This window comes from Onychostruthus taczanowskii, unplaced genomic scaffold (genome assembly GCF_017590055.1).
Source record: "Onychostruthus taczanowskii isolate IOZ18803 unplaced genomic scaffold, ASM1759005v1 scaffold37, whole genome shotgun sequence".
NCBI classification, from domain to species: Eukaryota; Metazoa; Chordata; class Aves; order Passeriformes; family Passeridae; genus Onychostruthus; species Onychostruthus taczanowskii.
This window is the reverse complement of record NW_024501126.1, coordinates 2,358,564-2,384,005: the sequence shown is the minus strand read 5'-3', so window position 1 is coordinate 2,384,005 and position 25,442 is coordinate 2,358,564. Positions and strand designations below refer to the sequence as shown.

The 25,442-nt window shown below is 42.0% G+C and overlaps 1 protein-coding gene across 2 annotated transcripts; it reads right to left on the bottom strand.

The window, feature by feature from the left end:
- Positions 1-479: 479 nt before the first annotated feature.
- Positions 480-20,032, bottom strand: MYL1 (myosin light chain 1). Of its 2 annotated transcripts, none has more exons than XM_041411659.1 (7): positions 19,750-20,032; positions 7,826-7,853; positions 4,557-4,700; positions 2,719-2,892; positions 2,127-2,204; positions 1,607-1,659; positions 480-801 (listed from the first exon to the last, which is right to left on the bottom strand). In XM_041411659.1, exons 1-6 carry the CDS (start codon positions 19,867-19,869, stop codon positions 1,631-1,633), a joined length of 573 nt encoding a protein of 190 aa, XP_041267593.1. In that variant the 5' UTR covers positions 19,870-20,032; the 3' UTR covers positions 480-801; positions 1,607-1,630. The 2 variants fall into 2 exon arrangements, with proteins under 2 accessions (XP_041267593.1, XP_041267594.1); XM_041411660.1 differs by lacking the exons at positions 7,826-7,853; positions 19,750-20,032 and adding exons at positions 8,102-8,126; positions 8,889-9,034.
- Between the last annotated feature and the right edge of the window lie 5,410 nt (positions 20,033-25,442).

The following is a 25,442-nucleotide window of genomic DNA, read 5'->3' as shown; positions in this document are numbered from 1 at the left end:
CAGGGTGGCTGTACTTCTGATTGCTCTTTCTGGTTGTCCCTAAAGCTGTAAATAAAGGTATCAGGTAGGATTCTTTCCTAAGAGTGCTCTTCACCGACTGTTGGAGCAGTACAGAGGAGATTTTGCTGGGAAAAGTGGCCCTGCATGGTCCCCTGCAGCAGGGCCACCCTGCCTGGTTTTGGATCTTGCCACCTTTGGAGCTGTTCTGACAACAGATACCAGGTCTCCTTCTCCCAAAAATGTTGTAAATGCTGATGCTGGTGATAGTGCCCTAATTAATTACTCCTCCTCCCAGACCCCAAAGAAAGAATTTTTCATTAAGATCAAGTGAAGTGACCTACTGGAAATGTCCATATTTATATTTTTTATAAAACTTTGTTTTGTGGTATCCAATGTACAAGGGAAGTGAATTAACTGCTGAATGCTGTTTTGAGTGGGTTTGAACAGATGGGAAAAAAAAGGACTTCATAGCCTCAAAGTGACCACAAGGATTTATGGATGTTTTATTTTCCCAATAAATTACATTGTTTCAATGCAAATAACATGGAAAGAGATGGTTGGGATGGATGGACCCTGGATGGCAGAGTTTATTCCATGTAGTTTGCTTTAGTAACAGCTTGGGTTTTTTCAATGAAAGTGTAGTGACCAAAGGTGATGTCCATGGATGTGCTGGTAAAAAAAATGGTGGGGTTGGAGTCATATCATCCAGTTCTATGCAGTTTCCATGTTGATGGTGACAGACTGAGCAAGAATTTCAGGCAAATCTTGAGTGCCATCTGGTCTTTCTAATTTTGGCTTGTTCTGGGAAGGAATGGGAGAGTTGTATTTGAAGTTAATGTTGGCTGAAGAAACAATTGCAAAATGACAAACAGCCCTTGATTTCTGTTTCGAGTGTTTGTTTCATACAGTTGGGAATGTGTATTTCCTTGGATAGAATAACTGACACTTCACATAAGCCCACAAAAGTTTATTTGCATTTTAAAGACAGCTGCTGTTTTGGGGTTTGTTTTTTGTGATTTTTTTTGTTTTTTTTTTTTCCATTGTCTGGACAAAATAGTAGCATATAAAGGCTAGGGGTTGTTGTTTTTATTTTCCCCTACTTGTAGGAGAAGTGCTAAACAATTTTAGCACTTCTAAAAATTTGTACTTTTGAAACCCACTTTTGGCTATTGATCAATATTCTTCTGTGACAATATTCTTCTTCAGATGATTATTTTGTTTGAAGATTATTTTGTTCTCAGTAGCTTATGTGAGTATTCAGGCCACTCTGTCTTAACATAAATCTACAAATTATTGGAAGGTGTTGCTTTGTTTTCAATTTAAAAACAATCTCAATTGTACTTGTAAGATAAATGTCTCAGGTTGTCAATTTGCATTGTGTTTGAAAAATCTCCTAAACACCGATGAGTTACAGGGCTGTGAACAAAAGCAAGGAACCTGCACTCCTGCTATCTTTGCTTTTGGACACCAGTCTCATTTTATTCTTTTCATATTGTTGGGGAGATGTTGGTGTCATGGTTTTGTAGCCTCTGTTGGCCATGGGTCTATAGAAGCCTTTATGGATAGCAAGCAGATGAAGCTAAGTGTACAAATAAGAAGAACATACCATTTGGTACCTGGAGAATTCCTCTTAGACTGACAGGATGTGCTTTACAAATGCTGTGGAAAAATACAAATATGCTAGTTAGAAGGAGCAGCAAATGTTACCTTGGGAAATAACTCTAAAATTAACAGCTCTTCATGAGCTGATAGCATCAAAAATATGTGCCTGGTCGGATTTGATCTGATACGGTGATAGAAAGCTTTAAGTGCTTAATGTTGTACAAATCAAGCTCTCTTCTTGCTTAAGTGTGATAAGACAGTAGCTATTGGATACAATCACTGCAGCTGCTCTACAGAAAGTCAGAATCCAGAGATTCGGTGTTGACCAAAAGAGCCTCCTCTACTGAGGCTGAGTGGGGTCTTTTGCATGGTGTGACTGCAGGATGGGCATATTGCCATGGTTGTTTTCACACACAAGGCCTTTGACCTAACTCAGCCAGAGCTTTGTCTGATTTGCCTGAGAATGTAATGAAACTGTAAGAGAAAGGAGAAATGTAGGATGGATGTTGATTTCTTGTACCTACCCTCATAGTTGATGCAGCCATTTGAGTCCTCCTGACCTTTCATGAGCTCGTCTACTTCTTCTTCTGTCATCTTCTCACCTGAGAGTGGAGAGAACTTGTTTCATTCTTCCACACAGAACTGAGGCTGAAACCTACAGCTTTTCCAAAGGCTTTTCTTATTTTCTGAAAAAACACCTATATATGACACGAGTTTAATGAATTTTAACTTTTTTTAAGACAGAGACATATATGCCTAGGGATTCTAGTTGTACCTACAGAGTAAAGAAATTTCTATACAGCAAATCCTCTACTTTTGCCCATTTGTGTTATGTCACTGAGATGTACAGAATTTTCTCTCTATGCATCAAATAACAGTTACTCTTAATAATCTTGTCTGAATTTGGATGTCATAAGCCTAGCCTTTTCCTTTGCTCTTTAGTAGGAACCCCAAAGCTCTGTTTGCTTTCCTTGTGGATTCAGTTAGGAAACCCAGAGTCTTGTCTGACTTGGTAGCCTCCTACCTCTCCAAACAGTTTGGGCTACCTTTCCTGCCTCTCTCATGCCTCCAAAGAGCAGCACTTTGGAAGTGCTTGCAGAGAGGACGATCCCTTACCCAGAGTAGCCAGCACATGGCGGAGCTCAGCGCCCATGACTGTGCCGTTGCCTTCCTTGTCAAAGACACGCAGACCTTCAACGAAGTCTTCAAAGGTGCCCTGTTCCTTGTTGTTGGCCGCTGCTTGCAGCATGGGCAGGAACTCTTCAAAAGTAATCTTCTTGGCATTCATCTCTGGGAAAAAACCACCAGTTGTTAGATGCTAGGTGTTTGTATGTGTATTCCTTAGGCATGTGTGCTCTCAGATGTGGGAGAGCTCTCCTTTCCACAGCTCTTTGTAGTATTTACTCTAGTCTTTGCCACCAAAGTTGACAGTTCTTTTGCAGAATCTGGATTCTCTTATCCTGTGAGTTAGTTTTCACAGCCATGTGATTTTCACATCCAGGATCCTTCTCACATAGCTTTGTATGCTTGTGTGCATGCTATATTTTTCTTTCAAAAATGAAATTTGCTGTATGAGTTAATCTTTGAAAAGATTTGGGGAGTGAAGGAACAGCAGAATACAGTCAAACAAAAATCTTGAGCCCCAGCAATGGGGAAAATGTAACTAGAGTGGGATGAAGTGACTTAGAAAAGTTGCTGAGGTTGCTCACATGTTACTGGCATCTTCAGGGTCTCTTTGATGTGGTGGCAGAGCGTATTAGCAAAAGAATAAACTAAGTAAAATTAGAAAAGTACATTGTTTTGGGTTGCCAATAGTAAATTTGGACATGTCCACAATGGAGGTTTAAGACCTCCCGAGCATAGTCCATCTAACCCCTTTCCTCTATGAACCAAAACTTGTAGTCCTCAGTGAGAACTTCCCCAGGTGTTTCTCATTTTGGATTATTTTGGGGTGGTTTTTTGTGTGTTTGTTTTGGTTTTGGTTTGGTTTGTTTTGGTTTGGGTTTTTTTTGAGCAAGGCTGCTAAATAAAATAATATTTTTTTATTTTTTCTTCTTCCCTCCTGGATGTTTCCATTGCCAGCCTTCATCTGGGCAGAACAAGATATAATAGATGGAAATAGATGGGCAGATATTTTTCATTACACAGTTGTTACAGTACCTATTTTACTATGCAGCTATATCAAAGTCATTGTCAGTTATTGCTGGAATGACTGAAAGTCTTGGTATGATTTCATCTCTGTGTTAGTCCTCAATCTTCCTGCTGGTACCAAAGCTTTCTGAATTGTTCCTCAGAGTTGTCTTTTCCAGGCCAAAGGATGTGAATATAATTTAGCCTGTCTTAGTATGGTTCTGCATGATTGAATCAGGGATCACCTGCTTCTACAGTAGGGATTATAGTATTTATCCTTTCTTATTCTCTCTAAAAGGGAGGAAAAAGAAATAAAAAATTGCTTCAGTAACAAATGAGCAATGTATGCTTCAGTGTGCCCTGGTTTGTAGGAGCTTTGGGAAGACCATTCCAGTCAGCTGAAATATACAGGTGGGGTTCCAGTCCCAGGGCATGTCTTGGCTTATGCAGAAGTCCTTGCAGTGGAAGGACCTGAAGAGCTGAGGATCAGTGGTTAGAAATGGACCCACAGCTCTCCAAGCAAAGGCTGGAGCCCTAAGGGACTGTGAGCAACAATGGGTGTGTGATATACCTACACTGAATTGACACCAAAACAGTCCCTAAAGAGAATTCTGTGTGTTTTAAGCAGAAGGTTTTCCTCTATTCCCCATTAGCATCGTTCTCTTCCAAAGGAATGAGTGAGCAGAAATGCCATGTAGTGTTGCGTAGTCTCCCCCGTTCCTCACCAGAGCAAAAGCTCCCCTCTGTCCTGCTGTGACTATTGGTGTAGCCTGATTGCTTTTCCCCCATCTCAGGAGCAGCCCAAAAGGTTGTAGGGCACTTACCCTCTTTGCTGGGGTTTCCCAGAATTTTGTTGACCTCTGCATTTGTCGGGTTCTGCCCCAGTGCCCGGATGATATCGCCAACCTGGCTGAGGGTGATCTTGGCATCACCAGTCCTGTCAAAGAGGAGGAAGGCCTCCTTGAAGTCTGCAAGAGAAGAGCAACATTGAGCCAGGCAGCTCCCTATGGACAAAGATGTGAGCCTGCTGTCTCCTGGCACTGTTCCACTGACTTCAGGGAGTTAGCCAGGGGAATCTTTGGCCCATAGTCCCAAGAAAAACTCCTCCCCTCTGACATTTTGGTTTCACTATTTTTAAACTTTTATATCTACCATTCACGTCTTTCCTGGCTCTAATAGCCATCAATAGCTTTTTGATTGACCCTGTAGTTATTTCCAGAACAGGGAGCGATAAGTTCTCTACCAACACTGTCATTCAAAAACAGGTTCCTTCACATGATGTAGCAGCAGATGGTAAAAATGTTGTTATCCATTCCACCTTATCTCTCCAGAGAACTGGGATGGTCAAGTGCCTAGCAGTGCAAAACCTTTGCCTGCTTCAGTGGGTTCTGCCTGCAATCCCAGCATGTCAAGTACACAGTGCTAATAGGAAACTTGAAGGTGGATTTCAAATGTTTTTACTGTTGTTTTCCCTTAAAATTGCCTTACAATGGAATGTCCAAATATGTTTGTTCCCTCTTTTTTTCTATTCTTTGTAGTTTGTCCCTGCTTCTTACAGATGCATGAATATTCCACTTTTCCAGTGGAAGTACTCATGTGGTGCTTTTTCCTGTGCATTTCCAGTGTGCTCACTTTGCAACTTCACTTCTTTCAGTACTGCCAAGTGATCAGTGTTCACTTATTTCCCCTTGTTGGACAAGGCCTTCAAGTACAGGCATTTCTCCTACAAAATCAGCACAGCTGCCTTCATTGCATTACTAGCCTTCATCTTCTGTTGTGAAGTTCCACGTCAATCATATTACTCTATTTTTTGGCTTTTTAGTGAATTTTAATAAAGAAGTGTGGCTTTAAGAAAAGAGGAGGGGACAAAGGTCAACAGTGTGGCTAAAAAGTTATCTTTGAACCCCGTGTGCCACAAGCATCTTGGTTTGTGCTGTTGATCTCTTCTGCACTGCAGTGTCTGATGATGCTGTGCTTTAGCTCCAAGTAAATCAAGTAAAATATCTTTTCCTTGGCCATGATTCTCATCCAGCAGCCACACAGGTTTTGTGTTCCACAGCTTGTGTAATGTTCACTCTGCTTTGTGGCAGGTTTAGGAGTAAGAAGGCACATTTCGGATCATGTTTTCATTCATCTTGTGCTGGGGACATGATGCGGAGGTATTTATGTGTTTGCTTTAGTCTTCCTTGTACCACCTTGGAGTTGTTGCTGGCACCAGTAAAGTGCTGATACACAGTGTCAGCCTGATAGGCTGTAATCTAATACGTCTGAAACTAATCCTCTTACTGTTTCATGTGAGACACCTGTAACCCTTTGCTGCTACCTCTCTTTCCTTCCAGCTTTTATTGCAGGCTATGAAATTATGGCCTTCTGGACCAGTGCAGAGCTTCCTGATATCAGCTCCAGCAGCTGAGATGGGTGGAGCTGTAGTGATTTATACCATATGATCTGGCTTTTCATCTGCTAAATAAATGACATTTAGCTGCAGCGACGTCTAAAACAATGCCAGTGTGCTAATAGCAAAGCCAACAGGAGAGTTTCTCCATTTTGTAAATCCCATCAAGTTTTATGTTCGCTGGGTTCTGAACACAGCTCCCCAGCTTGGAGAAAAGGACTGATTGATTTTTGTCTCTCAGGCATGCATTTCACTGCAATATATCTTTGCTGTGGGTTTTTATTTCTTTAATTTTTTTTTTTTTTAAGGGCCAATCCTAGTTTATACCTCTGCTGGAGCAAGCACGTTCAAAGTCTGTCTGAGGATGGTACTACCCAGCTGCTGGTACATCAGCCTGTGCAGATAGAAATAGTTACTGAGGGTGGGCATATCTGCTCCTGGGAAATTCTCCCTCTCTCAAGTAGTTTCTATTTGCTCTGCAGCTGGATTCAGCCATTGTAAAGTTACAGCAGCTGGATGATCTGAAATGCACGGGGAAGCTGAAAGAAATATTTTGCTTTTAAAATATTGCCAGCAGCTTTGAATTTAGGCCATTTTTCCATAAACCCATCCAATCCTTTTGTAAAATTTTCAGAATCAAGAAGTAAGAAAGAGTCCAAATGACTTCTTTTGTGACCAAGAGAGTTTGGACTGCAAGAGGAGAATTGTTACCAGTCTCACTTGTTGCACTGCACCTCTCCTTATTGTTGTGATGGAGTTACTGAGAGCAGGCTCACCTTCACAAAGTTTGGGGCTCTCTCAAGACCTGCTTCTAGATATTCTACTCCCTCTGAATTTCTAGGAAATCCTTGTATCTCCCGTTCTAAACACTTTCTTCAGTCTAATGTATGTGCTCATGGTTTTTGACATTTTTAAATATTACTTAATACAGCCCAAATGCATCTCTCAGCCTATTTGAAACATTTACAATTAGATTTCCAGAGCTTCAGTGAGAACTATTGTTCATGTACCAGATTTTTATCTCTTTCTAGAAGACTGAAACAAAAAATTTGGAAGCTGCATGTTGCTTGTGAATCAAAGAATACAGCAAGATGCTCAAGAATTGCAGCATATCCACACCATTGTGTAAGCAGCAGTTTACACAAGTCACTTATTTGCTGACTATTTCCACACTTAAAGAATATTTTTACAGTAAAACAGCCTTTGTTCCTCCCCTTCTAGAACACCTCCTGGCAAAAGTGACATATAGAACTCTTGCATCTTCTGTTCATGTGAGATTGCAAAGTCACTGCAGCCAAGTTAAATTTTCAGCCCATTTCCTCCTTCTGTTGTCCTCCTTCTGCCTATTTCCCCTGGGACTCTCAAGTTCAAGACTTATTTTCAGCATCCTTGTGAAGAGCCAGAACAGGAGCACAAGTGAAGAATGTTCAGTAGAGTAGAGACAGTGTGTTTCCTCTTTGTACCACAGTATAAACTTCTCAGTTCAGACAGCATGTAAACAAACATCCAGATAAATTACATGTAGATCTACAGCCACCTTCTTGTTCAGCATAAGTCATCACTGCTCTGAAGTCAAGAGTGTGGTGATTTATATCAGATGAAGTCCTAGCTCATTGTTTTATAAAAGTTAATGTCTGAGCCCTCAGCACTTTTTGAACCCACACACATGTAAAACGCATCAGCTCTCTTGTAACTTACCATCCTGTTGCTCCTTGGAGAACTCGATCTGTTGGAAGGAAATCAATCACAAAAAATAGCTTAGGAAGGGGGGCTGGGGGAGAACCTGTGTGTTTTCTAAAGCATCCAGCTCAATCCATGAGTCATCTTCCAGAAGAGCAAAAAAGTGGCCTGTCAAATGTGCAGAAGTAATGCAGATAGCAAAAGAGCTGTTAAGGCTAGTGAATATTTAGCATTTCGTTGCCATTTTGTTCCCCCTCCTGCCCCCTGATAAAGTTTAACTTTGATTTCACTTACCATTGATTTCATCAGCAGAGAAGGACTGCAGATGGGGAGAAAAAGAGAGAGAAAAAAGAGAACTAGTACTGCTGAAAATGCACTGAGAGAAAGTAAATAGCACAAAGTACCTGAGCGCTTTCACTTCTGTCTTCCCTAATGTAGTTAGGCCATAGCAACCTAATCTAGCAACTTCCTACAAAAACTGCACCAGCAAGTCTGTTCTTTAAGTTTTCCTTAAAATCTACATCCCAGGGAAAGACAGAGCTGTGGCAAGAAGCAAGAAAAATAGAAAGTCTCTTAACTAAAAAAAACCCAAAAACTTATTACCATCAGGTCCATTTACTGTTTTAGAATAGATCCATTTTAGTTATTCAATATGAAGTAATATTTCTAAACAAGCAGCCTTTTTTTATTAATATAGAAATTAAATTATTCCCTTAAAATTTATGTCTTAAATTAGTTTTTGATGGTACATTGTTTCATAACGTACTAATATATGATATTTGCTTATATAAAATATGATTTTTCCTTGCCACTTTAGCTGGTTGCATTTGATTAAACAAAGCTTAGGAAATTGTAACCCTTCTGTCAGAAGCGGTGGGAGCTGCACCACTACTATTGCCTGGTTCAGAACTGGAGGCTAACTGGAAAACCTTTAGGTTTTAACAGGAAAACCAAGCAAACATAAACTGTCTCCTGGACTGTCTTTCCCCCACCCCCCAAGACCTAACATGGCAGGAAGCCCTATTTACTTCTGTAAACTACACTGGCTGGCTGCTAACTATTAGCTTTCCAGTGCACCCACCATGGTTGAGTAGGAAATGCAGAGCAGCAGACAGGCAGGAAGGATTAGCTGAGAGATCTTGAGAGTGGTCCTGCTTTCCTTGCCTTCCTTCCCCTTATTTATCCAGTAGTGCTGACGGCATTGCCTGGATTAGGTGTCAGAAGGAAGAGGTCCCTCCCCTTGGCGAGTTCTTTAGCTTTCTTAGGGCAAAGTGACAGGAGGCTCCATGTCTTGATAGACATCTTATGATGGCTATTTTTAGGAGGATGAAGAGGGGCAGGGAGTGACAAGCAATAAGTTTGATTCATGTCAGCACTTTCTGGGTCCATACCATCAGGAGGAGATATTCCTTGTCCAGACCTACCAAGACTTCCTTATAGGGAAGGATTCTATTTCTCTGATAAGCTGTAGAGTCAGGAGCAGTGAGGGTGAGGAGCTGGCTGGTTCCACACGTGGCTTGCAGGATGTGTGAGATGCAGCTGAATGGTCCTCACATCTTTGCTGGGCTTTGCTCAACCCCTTACATGGATAATCCAGGGCCCAGCATTAGATGAGTAGTGCTGCTGCCTGTCTGCTCAAGGGGTTCCTGTTGTTGACACTGAGCAGAAAAGTTATCTGTCAGCAAAGAAGCTGACAATCCTGCTGTGAAGCTCTTCCTCTGCACACTCTGATCACGTTTTCCAAATTTTTAACATTTTAAAGGGAAAAATCACCAGCGTAGTTTGGAGCCAATTATATGAATTTAATGGCTGATGTGTAGATGTACCCTGCAGGGCAGTGGGAAATCTGTATTCATAGAAGCCTGGGATCTCTAGGATACTTTTCCTCTGAGGCTTGGGTTAGGCAGGGCACCAGGGTGCTGGGTTTAGAGCTCACAGGTGTGTACAGAAGTGATGCTGCTCAGGTGTTTGTGAGGTTGAGGCAAAGGAGGAGCTGTGGTAGAAGCTAAGGACCCCAAAAGCCTTTGTGAACTGGAAGGATGACTGTTCACAGTGGGGAATGGTGTTGCTTTTTGGGTTGCAGGGTGGTCAAGGTGGGCCTACAGACAGGGAGCAGGAGGTAGAGGCTGCAGCTTCTTTAGCAGCAAAGACCAAGGCCCACCATGCAGCATCCCCCACGACCAGGTCAAATATCTCAATGGATGTTATGACTTGTAAAAAGGATTGGCAAACTTTGCTCCAAGCTTCTACCATTCCCTGTTGCCACAACAAGATCAAGAGTGTCATGAAGCCATGGTGGGAATAGTTGTGTGACAACAACAGACTCCCAGTTCTGAACTCAAATCCCCCCTTTTAATTTCTGTTGATTGCCTCTGCTAAAAAGTCACTGTTCCTGGTTGTCTAATGATGAAATGTGATTAGTGAGAAAAACCTTCTCCTGTAGCTTGCTTAGTTACCCTGAAGAGAAGCATAACTTTTACAATTGTGTCTTTCTAGTATGTTGAATATTCTGAATGAGAAAATCAAACTCAATCAGATTATTCTCTGGTGTTTCTAAACTGAGCAATCAAATTAAGTGGATTTAAGATACTAACCTCCTATCTCCTATCAAAAAAAAAAAAAAAAGCAACTGCAAAGATTTTTTTTGAGCTTGCCATTTTAGCTGGAAAATGTTCTGTTCAAACAAATGATTTGCAATTTTTTAGAAATGTCTGGAAATACACTGAGTATGAAAAAAGCTCTGCTGACAATTTTTTGCTTTTGGTTGATTTGTTGCTAGGTTTTGGTAGTTTTTTGCTATTTGTAATAGCAAAAATGTTTTGCAGGGATATGTTCACGATGGTGTAGCCACAATCGGGTGTGGCTGCACAGAAAGGGGGCTGATGGTTTTGCCCTGGGTTTGCTGACATAGGTTTAGCACAGTGCAGAGCTCCTGATTTACACTGGCTGGGGCTGTAATTCAGGCAGGTGAGAAAACTCCTCAAGATCTTGGCCATCAGTCCCCATGCATTAATAGAGGAGCTCTTGAAAGACTTTGGCAGAGCTGAAATGGTGGTTGGGTCAACCCAACCACCAAAGTATGTTGCTTTTTGTGGAATTTTCTTTCTGTCTCCAGCATCTTGTTCTCCAGTGCTGGCAACTAGGAAATGTTCCCCTGAAATCAAATATGAATTTTTTTAAAATTTTTTTTAAATTTTTTTTTTTGTTTTGATTTGGTTTTTTGTTTTTGTTTTAGGGAAAACTTAGACTCCTTTTCTTGAACAGATAATTTCTATGTTTGGCTACAACAAAATTCATTCCAAAAGACGCCAAGCAGAAAATAATCATGGTGCATTTGTCATGGGCATAAAAACCAGATACCTGGATGAGTCATCTGGCTTATATGGGCTATCAAATATTATCAGCTGAGAGGACCTACATATAAGATGATTGTCTTTTGACCATATGGGAGTTTGACTCAGAGTTCAGATGAGGAAAAACTAGTGCACCATATCAGCCCTTCATTTTAGTACTGATCCTTGAATAACATCTCACTAGACAGAGTTTTACTGGGGAGGAATATTCTAGCATGGGCATCTTGCATTCACTTAAATTAAGAATTACCTTGCTCTAAGACAGTAGATCTGTTGGGGGATTAAAGTGTACTTGCTTTCAGTAAGGGCAGCTACAAAATGGCCTAGATTAAAAATATTTCAAATACTCCTTAAAAGAAATTAAAGGTGAGATTTCCAATTCTAAAAGGAGCTTTCAGAAAATTCAGAAGGGACAAATATTTTGTAGTGATCTGGTCTTTGTTCTGATCCTGGCAGTATTCTCTGCATTATCAGAGGACACTGAGTCTTGAGGCTTTAGGGATGATTTTGATATTTTAGGGAGCTCAGTTTAACAAAAACTGAATGCCCCACCCCTGGCAAAAATAATGAAAGGTTCAAGCAACTGCAGCACACATGAAAGACCAGAATGACTTGGATTTCTCTAAATTCATATGGCCCTTATTTATGGGCAGAGTTGTTATCCAGAGGGCTATCTGTGCCAAAGGTGGTGTGTTTTGAGTTTGGTGTTTTAATTTGTTTTGTTCCTTGCATTGTCTGTGACTGCCTTCTAGTAATTCTCTTGCCAGAGGTATTCTGACCAGGTGGGGCTGATGGGTTGCATGCAACTCTTTTTCACCAGCTAAATGGCATTCTGACCAGGTCCCAGTTAAAGGGTGGGGCTGATGGGTTGTATGCAACTCTTTTTCACCAGCTAAATGGACACCCAATCCACAAAAAAATCAAAATTATTAACAAAGTTCCTGATTTCCCACAAATCATTGGTTTCTGTGCCTTAGGGCCCCAAGCTTTGCAGTGTGATGCTGTGCTCACCTCTTTAGGCTGGTGGGCACTGGGCCTGGGCACAGCTGTGCTGAGGGGCAGCTGCCTTGTGCTCCCTGTAACTCAGGAAAGGTCTTGACAGGATGGAAAGCCTGGGGAGAAGGAGCTGCTGGGAGTTAAAACATTAAGCTGCTGAATTTGTTTATTACCTTTTGGATGAGTGACAAGAAGTGAATCATCTTAGGAGTTTATTAGAGAATTACCAGCTATTTAAAGGAAAACTGTCTCTTTAAAAGAGACTAAGACATATTGGATATTTTGGAAAATCAGAGAGAAGGAAATTTGAAATTCTCTTAGGATACTCATTGTATATTTAGCCTTCTCTTCAGGACTGGAGGGGATTTTAATTTTTTTTTAAATGAAGTTAAAATAGGATTGTGCCTACAGTAGTTTTTATGCCTGCTCACTATTAATGTATGCTCCTTGATTAATACAGCTGCACATCTTTTCTAGTAGACACCACTGAGTGCAGGATTACACAGCTTCCAAACCCCTCTGAAAAGCAGGCTGTTCTTTTCCCATCTCTCACCTCAGTTCCATACCTTGTGCAATCACTGCCACAGGTTTTAGAGAGGCTGTTTCTCAATTAAGTAAGAATTAACAGCTTGATGGATTGAGCTTCCTGCTGTATGAGGCAGAGAAACATTAGAAGAGCTCTTGAGAAACTGAGGTCTGTTTTGAGAACACAGCTGCCTAGAAACACAATTGAAGAAAGAATAAAAACAACCCCCATTAATACAGGAGAGAAAATTGCATGTGTGAGAGACTATGAAGTTTAAAAGAATACTTCAGAAATATCTCTGAGTTTAAATGACTTGACTGCAGATTACTTTGACCTTTTTCCTAAGCATTTTGTGTAACTTTCCAGTTTATAGCTCTTTAAAACGTCACAGTTACTTTGCAGCTGTGCAGAAACTTTTGGATGAGCCTTGACGTTTAACTAATGTGCCCTTCTGAAATGTCTGGCTGTGATATGTGCTCTTGCTGCACTCATGATCACATTTCTTTAGCTTCAGGAGAGAAAGTGCCTTCAGCTGTGCTCATTGGTAAACATGTTCCATTTCTAATTGCTTTTGTGCTGGAATGTATATAATCTTGTGGATACACAAGATGTGAGGCTCTGGAGCCCTTTTGGAGGCATTTCTTGTTTTAACATGCCTCCCAGTGGCACTGTTGGAGTATTAATGTAATTTAAACCCTTGCTACTTGACATTTAAGTGCTCTGAGGTAAACCAGCCAGCTGAAAGTGCTTCTTGGCAATGGGTATAAGATGTAATAAAGTCTTAGTGAAACAAGGGCACATTTCCAGGTTGCTTGTTTCAGATCTCCTTACAGACAACTTCTTTCTCTGCTTGTCATTGGCTAAATTTGTCACCTTCTTCTTGCCTTATGTAAGATTAACTCAAGTATCTTGTTACTATCTTTTACAACATCTCTGTGCTCTGAAGGGGCTTAAAACAGTATTTTAGAAATATTGTGGGGTTGTTTTGATGGGACTAAGGCTCTGTCATATAACTCCTGTTAAGCTTGGAGTTATCCTGTGAGCTCTCAAAATGTTACATTTTGTGTAATTTGCTTTCCACTATTTCTACCCAAGTCTGCCATTCACCAGAGCATCCAAAGCTACAGGTATTCTTTTTTAAATGCTGTTAAAGCTGTGAATTACTAATATTGGATCTTGTTTAAATTAAAAAAAATTATTTTTCAAACAATTTTTCCAGTTAGCAACATTAAGGAAAAGTGTCTACTAATATAGGCAGGTAGTCTCTACTTTTGATGGGCTCCTTGCTTAGCAGCAGTTTGGGAAGCAAAGTTCTTCCAAAAACTTTGTAAACAAAACTAGGCTGTGGGTTTTGTGTGTAGCTTCCAACAGTGTGCCCAGGGGATGTTTGGTGTGCAGCAGTCCTTGGCCAAGTGGTCTGTCCTGGGACACCTTTATGCTGTGCCTTGCCTGTCCTGGGCTTGTCAGCAATGTGGGCTGTGATGTGTCACTGGTGAGGTCCACAGAGCCTGGGGCTGGGGCTGTTCTGGGCTGGATCCTGGATGGTGCTGGGCCACAGCAGTAGCAGGAAGCTGGTGGGGATGGCATCAGAGAGGCACCTTTACATCTCTTAAGACCTAATTCATATTGACATTTGTCCCCTTCCTACCTGTAAGGACACTTGGGACTGGTGACCTTGTCCAACAGATCACCTGTCCTAGGGCATGGCATCCTTCTGGAGTCATAGCTGGAGAAAGATCAGGCACAATTTGAAGACCTGAGCCAAAAGTTTCAAATAAAAAGCTGCTGTTTCCTAAAAAAGCCCTTAGCACTTTTGAGCAAAGCCACTGTTGACATTCCTGCTCTCACTCCATGGCTTCGTGTAGAGTTTGTCTGCAGCACAACAGCTCTCCAAGTAGCTGAAAGTGCTTCTTGGCAATGGGTATAAGATGTAATAAAGTCTTAGTGAAACAAGGGCACATTTCCAGGTTGCTTGTTTCAGATCTCCTTACAGACAACTTCTTTCTCTGCTTGTCATTGGCTAAATTTGTCACCTTCTTCTTGCCTTATGTAAGATTAACTCAAGTATCTTGTTACTATCTTTTACAACATCTCTGTGCTCTGAAGGGGCTTAAAACAGTATTTTAGAAATATTGTGGGGTTGTTTTGATGGGACTAAGGCTCTGTCATATAACTCCTGTTAAGCTTGGAGTTATCCTGTGAGCTCTCAAAATGTTACATTTTGTGTAATTTGCTTTCCGCTATTTCTACCCAAGTCTGCCATTCACCAGAGCATCCAAAGCTACAGGTATTCTTTTTTAAATGCTGTTAAAGCTGTGAATTACTAATATTGGATCTTGTTTAAATTAAAAAAAAAATATTTTTCAAACAAATTTTCCAGTTAGCAGCATTAAGGAAAAGTGTCTACTAATATAGGCAGGTAGTCTCTACTTTTGATGGGCTCCTTGCTTAGCAGCAGTTTGGGAAGCAAAGTTCTTCCAAAAACTTTGTAAACAAAACTAGGCTGTGGGTTTTGTGTGTAGCTTCCAACAGTGTGCCCAGGGGATGTTTGGTGTGCAGCAGTCCTTGGCCAAGTGGTCTGTCCTGGGACACCTTTATGCTGTGCCTTGCCTGTCCTGGGCTTGTCAGCAATGTGGGCTGTGATGTGTCACTGGTGAGGTCCACAGAGCCTGGGGCTGGGGCTGTTCTGGGCTGGATCCTGGATGGTGCTGGGCCACAGCAGTAGCAGGAAGCTGGTGGGGATGGCATCAGAGAGGCACCTTTACATCTCTTAAGACCTAATTCATATTGACATTTGTCCCCTTCCTACCTGTAAGGACACTTGGGACTGGTGACCTTGTCCAACAGATCACCTGTCCTAGGGCATGGCATCCTTCTGGAGTCATAGCTGGAGAAAGATCAGGCACAATTTGAAGACCTGAGCCAAAAGTTTCAAATAAAAAGCTGCTGTTTCCTAAAAAAGCCCTTAGCACTTTTGAGCAAAGCCACTGTTGACATTCCTGCTCTCACTCCACGGCTTCGTGTAGAGTTTGTCTGCAGCACAACAGCTCTCCAAGTGCTTCAGCTGACATTTACAGTGCTGCTTGTCCTCTAGCCCAGGAGCTTTCTGTCAGTGCATTTTAGTGAGTTTCTCTCTCTCTGGTTATATCCAAAGCAATATCTCTTCAGAGATGACCTACTCAAGTAGTGAATGTAACAAGAAATAAGGATGTTTGGAGAAACACTTTTTACTGCCTTAAGAGCTCTGCAGTTAGAAACAATCACAGGCTTGCTTCCATGCAACAGGCATCATCACCATGCATCACACAGTTACACAAGATTTTAGCAAGTCTTTACTAGTTGGTAGCTTTTAATTGTTTGTCTGCTAAACATTTGGGTGGCTGACCTGCAGTTGGGCATGGCATTATTGATGTCCTGGGATTTCAGTCTTGAAAATGCAGGCATAGGAAGCCTTGTGTACCCCTGAACCTTACTTCCAGTGTGGACACTTGCCCAATCTCTGTCTCTACTCAAGAGAAGATACTCAGCTGTATCCTTGAAGTAAAGGAGCTAGTGTGACACCAGAACAGGGCACTAGACATTCAGATCACCATCTGCAGAGTGGATGCCTGTGAAGCACTGCCCTCAGCATCTTCAGCATTTGCATCCCAAAACATCCTGGTTGATTTTATGAGCCTGGGCTCTGTCCAAGGGCTGGTTACATGTGCTGGGAAGAACCCTTAGATTTCCACCAGAAACCCAACATGCTTTTCTTGTTGTTAATAGGAACTAATTTATACAGATATGTGCAATGGGAAATGCATCCATTTCCCACTGCCTTAGTTGCAAAACCAAGCATGAGACATCTGAATTATTCATGTTTCATCCCAGTTGTTGCAGAAATAGACCCACAGTAGTGCTTTTCATGAGTTAAACATTTATTCTCACTCAAGCTTGTGTGGGAGAAGAAGGTTGATAAAACACATAAACTGTGGTTTTAGGAGTGTCCTGGGCCACAGTTTTAATTGCAGAATTCTTGGGGGTCTCTTAAGAAAAATTATCTATATGGTCATTTTGATTTTAATCATGGTTGGTTCCTCGTGACGGCTCTCAGCTGCTTCCACTGCCCTGTTCTCTTCTCATTTATTATTTAATCTTCAACTTTTGTGCCAATACAAATCCAAGACATGTTAGTAATAAGGAAAGTTGGAAATATACATTGGGTCTGGAAAGGCTTGTGCAAAGATTGAGTTTTTAAACTGTTCCCTGAGTAGAGGGAAATAGGTCTTCACATTTCCATTAAAAAGCAAGTTCTTCATCCCTGCCTTCACTCTCTTCCTATGGTTGTTATACTGTAGCCCAAGGTGAGCTGTAAAAGGGCTGAGTGTAGAGATTTGAGTCTGCCAGTTGGGTCTTCCTGTGACTCAGTTTTATAGTCAATAGATGTTGCTGAAAAATATGATATATTAGCTGCTGTTGGCACTAGCAAATCACCAAATATTTGCTCTAATTTTGTTAATTTAAAGAGATCAATAAAGAACAGAAAAGAGTGAATGACCTGTCACAACTTTATCACAGCTTCTGATGGTGATAGACAAACCCAACTTGAGTTCTCTTAAGGAAGGAGGGAAAAAAGTGCCAAAGTTGCAAAATGTGTGCTCCAAAAAGTCCAGAAAACCAGATTCCCTGCAGATGGGCCAAGAAGGGCATCTGAGTGGGGAGGTACCACCAAGAGAATCACTACTCACATTTGTAAAGCACCATGTTTGTTTTGGAGGCTATTATGACTTGTAATGCCAGCTAAGAATGAAGTGCACAGCCAAAAGTGGTTTATTTGACTGCTGTAAGCCCTGGTGGGCACCTCTCCCCTTACCCACCCCAGCTGTACCGAGGGGCTTGGATAAAAGCTAACAAAGCCTTTCTGTATGTTTAGCTGCTCTGTGGCTCCCCAAATCATCATGGCAGTGTAGCCTGACATTCCCAGTCACTTCTCTTAAGCAGCAAGCTCTGGCATGGCTGCAATTCCCTGAGGAGTGAAGCACAGCCCACTGGATCCCCTTGTTTTAAGTGATGTAGGTTTTGTCTCCATGTCTCGTAAATCACTGCAAAGAGCCCTGGGTCAGGATTATTCACTGAGTCCCAGATAAAACCTTAGTTTTCCAGTACTCCCTGCCTCCAAAGTTTTGCTGGAAATGGTGCTGGAACTTTTATCATGCTGAGATTTTGGTGATTGAATGGAAGAACTGAGAAATAATTGAGAGATTGGGCTAAGACTCAGAAAACTGATTCCTGACTCTGCCACATATCTTAGACAAATTACTTATAACTTGAAATTGTTTCCCTTCACTGCCTGAACTCTCAAAATAGGAAAAGGGGTAACAACCCATGGTGGTTGGCTGGGACCCTGGAAGAAAATGTTTTGTTCTGGTATCTTTCAAAAGAAAGTCTCCCTAAATGCTATCTTTTTTTTTATCAGTCTGAATATGACAAAACCTGGAGATATCTCTCTGTTCAACCAGTGTATATTTCTTGCTGCTATTTCCTTTGGGTAAAGGAGTGAACTGCAAAGATGCCTCGGAGTGCAATTTGACATTTTTTAGCTGATAATATATTATTATTTGTGTGAAGATAGATTAGCTAGGTTCAATGGGGTTCAAAATTCTATTTTCTCCTGATTAACTGGACATAGAAAGCTATCAAATCATATTAAGTTATTTAGCAGGAAATCTAGCTTGGTTCCCCATCATCTAGTGCAATGTGAGGCCTAATCTAATTTTCAGACAGTATGCTCAAAACTAGTGGCTTTTTCATGTACTTTTCAAAATTTTAAGTATTTCAAAATGTCTTTTTTTTTTTTTCCCTCTTCTCAATGGTTTCAGCTTCAATCTTATGAGAAGATACATACTTTTTTTTTTTTTTAGAAGAATACTGAGTATATATTGGGAAAATTAAAGTAAACTTAGAGAACTTTCACTAAATGACTTAACATCTCAGGACTCTATGTGTTCAGGTATCTGAAATACAATTCATCATATATATGTCCTATTAGTAGTCTTTGTCCTTCTTTTACCCATAATAGGCATGATTCTTTATGTAGAATTTAGCAAATTGGTCCTGGGACCAATCAGCTTGCCAGGTAAGTACAGAATAACTATTTATAGTCCTACTCAGAGAAACTAGTCTGTCTCTTCATCTCTTAACTGCTTAGCCTCCCTCTCCTCTTTCCTAAGTAAAGAATCTCCCAAAATGGAGAAGTTTTCTTCAAAGTGTCAGGGCAACAGTTAGTGCTGTTTGTTGACATGCAAAATCTAAAGACATTATGAGAACAAATGACAGTGCAGTCAGAGGGAAACCTCCAAAAAACTCCTTCTCTTTGCTGCTTTCAATTTGCAGCAAATTGTAAATTGTCAGCAGACATGTAAGAATGAGAGGAAATCACTTGAAATGCTTCCATCCATGGTTTTCTTGCTCGTGGTCTCACCAATGTTTGTTGTACAGTGCAAATGAAAAGAAAATAGGCAAAACTGCCAAATCTCTCTGTTTTAAACAGTTTTGTTTCGTTGCTTTTAAAGATAAGCTATATTGATCTCAATGCACATGACCAGAGGGTCATCAGGTGGTTCAAAAATTTGGAAAAGAATTTTAAACTATAAAAGATGGCGTTTTGTACTGTACTATGGGAAAACATTGTATTTCATGTTTCAATAACCCCTTTCCTGTCCTCATGTACCTACTTTAGGGTATTTCTGGGGGTTTTTTTGTTGTGTGTTTATTTTAAATTTATCTTTACCAAAGAGGTGAGACTGGTACCAATTGAATAAAAAGTTCTGAGGTCCACACTCCAACATATTTTTAACATGTCCAGGCTTCACTCCTTTGTTAAAGCATGCACCATGCCTTACACCCTACAGCTACTAAAACAGTCAAAAGCTCAGGCAGCTCAGCAAATCCATGGGCTGAGGTTACTCATTCATTTCCCTGCAGTCCCCAAACCGGAACCAAGCTCACGCCAGGCTTCAGTGCAGCTCTCAGGCAGGACTCTGCTCCCTGTCCCCTTGGGCTCCCTCAGCCCACGCTCTCCCGTTTACCTTGATGCTCTTGAGGTCGATGGCGGGTTCTTTGGGCTTGGCTGGTGCAGGTGCAGGTGCTGGTGCTGGCGCAGGCGCTGGTGCCGCGGCTGGTTTCTTTACGTCCTTCTTTGGTGCCATTTTGTGTTGCTGAAACTGGAAAGTAAAAGTGCCCTAAAAAAAAAAAGGTAAAAAAAACCACCAACCAACCAAACAAAAACCACTTAACAAGTGATTCCTGGGAGAGGAGCAGTGGTCAGAATGAGCTACAGCCTGTACCCTGGAGGTGGACCCGATGTGCTAAACCCTGTAAGGGCATATATATATTTCACTTAGTGCCTCATACAGTCCTGACACATGCAGCTGGATTGGACAGCCTGATAATCAAGGGGGATGTCATTCTAGCTAGAGCTATAAATGGAATATAAGAGTTCAGGGCTTCATGAGATCAAGGGACTTTTTTCCCCTTTAAAACACCGTCCACCTCCCTGTCTTTTTTATGCATGCAAAGGAGAGGGAAATATAACAAGCCCAGTTTCAGATCTGCTGTTGATCTGAAATTTGGATATGGATCGAACGGTCTTTTTTCTCATCAGAAGTTTAGTTCTGCTTAAGTAATAAATCTTTCTTTCCTTCCCTCCCTTCCCCTTTTCCCCCATGCCTGTGTAGTACTCCAGGAGGATTCAGTTTCAAACAGTAATTTTGACTTTCATGGCTGGGGAGATCATATTTTTCCAACCCCATTAGCCTCTCTCTTTACAGCCCTTCTCTCCTCCTCTGCTTCCTTTTTGTTCAAGGAAGTGTTGCTCAAGCAAAGGCTCTGGGTGTTTAAAAATAAAGCAGACAAATACGGAAAACACCGCAGTACCTTCAGCCAAGGCATCTCTCCCTGACCTGACCCTGGGTGTCTTTCAGCTTCTTACTTCAGTTCTTACTTTTCCTTTCCATCATATTAAGACTGTGTTTAAAATTGAAAACTGCTTCCTTTAATCTTTATCTTTGATCTTCTTTTTCCTCTCCTAGGGTTAAGCTGTGCCCCAATGAAACAGAGATCAGCTGAATGCTATTTTCCCACACTGAAAGGTTTCCCTTTGTAATAGATTTATTTTTGTAAACTAGCCATCAGGCAATGGAGACACTTCTGTTTTCACCTGTTTCACCTGCCATCCTGTGTCCCTTGTTTATCTCTCTACCCCTCAGTCTCCTGATGGATGTCCCTGCTCTCCATGCTCTCCAAGAGACACAGCTTTCAGGAGAAGGTGGCTTTTGTATTTTCACTAGACTTTTTCCATGACAGCAAAACAGCTTCTAACTCTTTAAACTTGATGATTTCCCTGAATGCATATGATTGAGATTTTCCACAGAAAAATCCCAGAGCACTGATTTTTTCCTCCCTTATCTAGCAATCCCTCTCCTATTTACTCTCCAGACTCCTGAAGTTTTGTGCTAGTAAGTGCAAGGCTTTTGATGGGGCCTGTGTTTCTGTCTCCTGAACAACAGGTGAATGTTTTGTACTTAAACAAGTTAAAAGCTTGAGGGCCTGGGCATCCAAAATCTGGCAGGATATCCAAGCACTTGCATTTTCAATTAATGTGGGGTTTTTTTGTAAGTTTACCTTCCTAAGTAAACTTACCAAAAATATGTACACCAAGAGGAGGGATGGAGAGTGGCTAAAGGTATACTTTCATGTAGGATCATGCTCAGATCTCTTCTTTGCTATAGCCCATGACCTTGAGCAAGGGACTTGTTGGAAGTTGAGTCATCCCTTTTGAATCAGTAGACCTGTCCTGATGGATATAATTTGAAGGCTTGGCTCAGTCTCTGCTTTAGGGAACACAGACTAGGAAGGACTTTATTTCCCATTTCTCTGCCTTTAAGCCTGTGATGTATGAGCTCTGCTGGCTGCCTCCAAGATGCTTTATGGAGGGATTCCTGCTCTGCTAAACTGTCTGGGAAAGTGTTAGCATGGACTCTGCACTGCTGCTGATCAGCAGGAGCCTGTGGGCAAGGGGACTGATGAGGGCATCTCTAGTGATTCTGATGTTTTACATTGCACAAGCCAAACTTCAGTGAGTCCATCAGTAGAATGAATCCTGGAGGTGTAGCCTGGATGGAAATAGTCTAAACCAACTCTTATGCATCACTGCACCTGTGAGAACTTTAATTGCAAGAAAAAATTGGTGATGATCTAATAATTTCTATGATCACCTGTGATTTGCAATAAAATAAGTCCAAAAGCCACCACCAAATATATATTTTAAAGGAAGAAAGGATTTAAAGAATGAAGAATAACCTTAGTGGGTTTTTTGCACAATTGTGGCCTGTGCAGATGTGTCTGGCTATGCTTCATTCTGCTGGTAAAGGTGGTTTTGTGGTGTGCTGACCCAAAATAATTGTATATTGATTGGATGAGAAGATAAAACAGGTATGGGGGAGGAGGAGGATAGCAAGTCCTTATTTCAATTGCTGGGTTAAGGATTTGGAGCCAGTCAGTTCTCTGGTGCTGGGACAGGACACCACGGGTTTATCTGCCTGGCAAGCTTGGATGTGTCCCAAGACATGTCTAGGAGCACATCAGCTATGTCCCCAGGGAGCAAAGTCATTCCAGGTGATGCAGAGATGTGTCCCTGTGGCATGCAGCTGTGTCAGGAGAGGATTAGGTTGGGTGTTAGGAAAAGGATTTTCATTCAAGGGGTAGTCAAGCACTGGAACAGGCTCCCCAGTGTAGTGGTCACAGCACCAAGCCTGACAGAGCTCAAGAAATGTTTGCTCAATGCTCTTGGGCACAGAGTGTGGTTCTGTGCAGGGCCAGGAGTTAGACCCAGTGATCATTGTGGGTCCCTTCCAACTCAGGATATTCTGTGATTCTGTGATCTGGCATGGGAGCTGAGGTTTTCAGTTCTCTGGCTGTGCTGTGCCATCTCACCCTAGGCTGTGGGTTCCAGGGGCTGCAGCAGGAAGTCTCCTTTTTCACTTTTAGCAGGCACTTTTTGCAAGCAGAATTGCCAGAGCAAAATCCAAGGTCTCCCTTGCACTTGCTAGGACTTGCCAAGATCTATGTCCAAGGGAAAGCAGCAGCAGCTGGAATGAGAATTCATGGCCATCTGCCTTCTTGGGTTCACAGCTCCTGGGCAGTGCATGGATGCTGCTCTCCCACAGAGGAGCTCATGCTGAGGGGAATGAAACTTCAGCTTTCCCAAGGGCCCAGAAAATTCAGTAGTGAGAAAGGTGTTGGTTGGAAGCCATGTCCTGCTACATGAGCCCTGCTATTCACTGACACAGGGGGCTTGCTTGGGGCTTGCTTGGTTTTTATTGGTTTAATTGGTGAGGATATAGTTCTGGCCAATGCAAATCTTCTATGCATGTGGGCTGGATTTAGTTGAACTGACATCAGGGAAGTGTGTTTTTCAACCAGATTATTGAAGTGATTCATTCTGACACTTCCCAAGTGGAATATGTTAATTTTGTCAGGCTAAAGTCACAGAGAAGTGTACCAATTGCAGCACCAAAATGGAAATGGGAATACCTGGGCTGCACTCCCTGTGTGTTTGCTCTGAGATCTCTGTCTTTCTGGTCCAGTTTTAAAAGGAGAGTTCTGTTTTAGGCTTCCTGTAGCCCAGGCCCCTCTTCAGGAGGAGGGAGCTGATGGCTTAAATGCATACTGTGAAGTAGAAGACAAGATGTTCTGTATGTCAGGGGACTGTGCAAACCCTGGGGCTGTTGGAAGGAAAGGTGAATGCTGTTGCTTCTGCTCTATTTCATAAAGAACTCCCTTTGAGATTTTTGCCTTTTGCTGTCTAAAATACCTGAAAATGCAATTAACTCCCTATTTGTTTAGTGGAATTGTTAGTGAGTTCATGGCAGTATACCAGATCAAGCACCAGGGGAAGTGTTGGTTGCTGTGATGGGGTTTGCTTTCAGGCAAGATGTGAGAATATAGACTATTTACAAACACCTAAGTGCAGTCAGCATATTCCACTCTTTTCCTGGAGACTTTCTCCTGTCCCATGCACGCTTGCTATAAGTTCAGCTAATGTGTTTTCTCTTTCCTGTGATCAACTCCTATCTGACACCTGTTGCTATTAAATATTTGCTGTGTTCCTCTTCTGAAGGCTGGGTGGCTGCAATGTCAGCAGGAAAAATTACAAGTATACATGTACCATTTGGCAGGCAGCAATCTCAGAAAGATTGCAGTGGTCTGGAGCTGTCCAATGATACAAATCCAGCCCATAAATGAGAAATGGTCTCATTTTCCAATGTAAATACAAAGATATTAATGGAGGAGCCTACTAACTCAAACAAGGAGGGAGGTTCAGTGAAATTAACATTAATACATGCAAATAATGGTTTTTTCCAACACCAATTTAATGGTACATTTTGGAAGACTGTTTGAAGCCAAGAACCTAATAAAATCCATGAAGGAACTGGGTATTTAGGCAGTTATCAGGAATATATGATTTATCATAATTCACAACAGGTTTGGAAAGAATATATAATCCATTTTACTGTGCTTGAGCAGTCCTTGACCTGATAGAGACTGGTTGCATCTTCCACACCAAGATGCTGCAGAGTTCCTTGTGCTCTCTTCAATGTGTGTTTTTTGCCACAAGACAGAGGGACTTGTCTCGTTTGATTCTTGCATGTTTCATCACTGGCTTTAAGTATTAAGCCAGAGATCCACTTCCAGCAAACTTTAAGGTCTCAGCTTTAGCTGTAATGCTGGCTGTGTGCCACAGACTGCCTAATTAATCTGCTAATTATTTGGCTTTTTAGTGCTCACAGCATGGAAGCCACTTTCAACAAAGTAGCAAATGCTTTTGCTATCCAGGATGCTCAGAGCTGCAGAACATCCTGATAAGCTGTAGCAACTTGTGTAGAAGAGAGTCAAGCCTGAAAAATTGCCTGGTCAGCATGTTTTACAGATCCTGGTCATAGGAGCCTGTCAGGAAGGTGGTCTGGGAGCAGGGTGCAGCATGGGAGATCTTGAGCTGACCGTAGGGGTGTCACCAGCAGACAGCCAGGAGCAGCCCCATGGGATTTGCAGCTGGTGGGAAACAGGGCAGCGATAGGTAAACACTGGACACAGCTTTATATAATGGCACAAAGATTGGATTGCATGGACAAATGAAGGGCTCTGTTGGCTCCAGGGATCAGAGTTGTCTCTTGGCTCCTTTAGGTGCTGCGTAAGGTGTTGCTAGCCCGAATGCAGCCAGAGGCACGTAGCAGTCACAGGGCAGTGTAGGCTGAAGTCAAACCTTGCTGAAGGAGCAGGCAAAGGAATGAGCATCTAAAGAAGGGGAAAGAAGGCACCAACTGGTGCGCCACATATAGCACATGGCTGACTTAGCACTTGTGTCCTTCTGCTCAAGGTTTTCTAATTCTGTCACAGACGATGTCAGCGTCCCCCAGCAACTGGCAGCAGCACATACAAGGCGTTCCCTGAGAGCTGGGGAGTGGCTGTCAGCCCCTGCCCTGCCCCGGGAGGGCTGCCTGCAGGGGAGCAGCTTCCTGAAGGTGTGGCTGCCTCTCAACCTTGCCTGGGGGACTTGGGGGCTCCCTTCAACCTCAGCTTTGGGCAGCTCACCTTCCTCGTGCCATCATCCCCTGTGGAAGAAAGTGCCACCCAAGTGCTCTTTGCTTTCCACTGTCCTGTAAAGCTTCCAGTCATTTTCTTGGCACCTCAGTTTCCTCGGCATGAGCATCAGCTTATAGAT

Excerpts from the sequence above, each read along its gene's own strand:
- MYL1 (XM_041411659.1), bottom strand. The coding sequence starts at position 19,869 with ATGGCACCAAAGAAGGACGTAAAGAAACCAGCCGCGGCACCAGCGCCT. Across the intron at positions 4,701-7,825 it reads CTCCAAGGAGCAACAGGATG|ACTTCAAGGAGGCCTTCCTC; the intron begins GTAAGTTACAAG and ends CTTCTCTTGCAG. Across the intron at positions 1,660-2,126 it reads TGGCTGCATCAACTATGAGG|CATTTGTAAAGCACATCCTG; the intron begins GTAGGTACAAGA and ends ATTTTTCCACAG.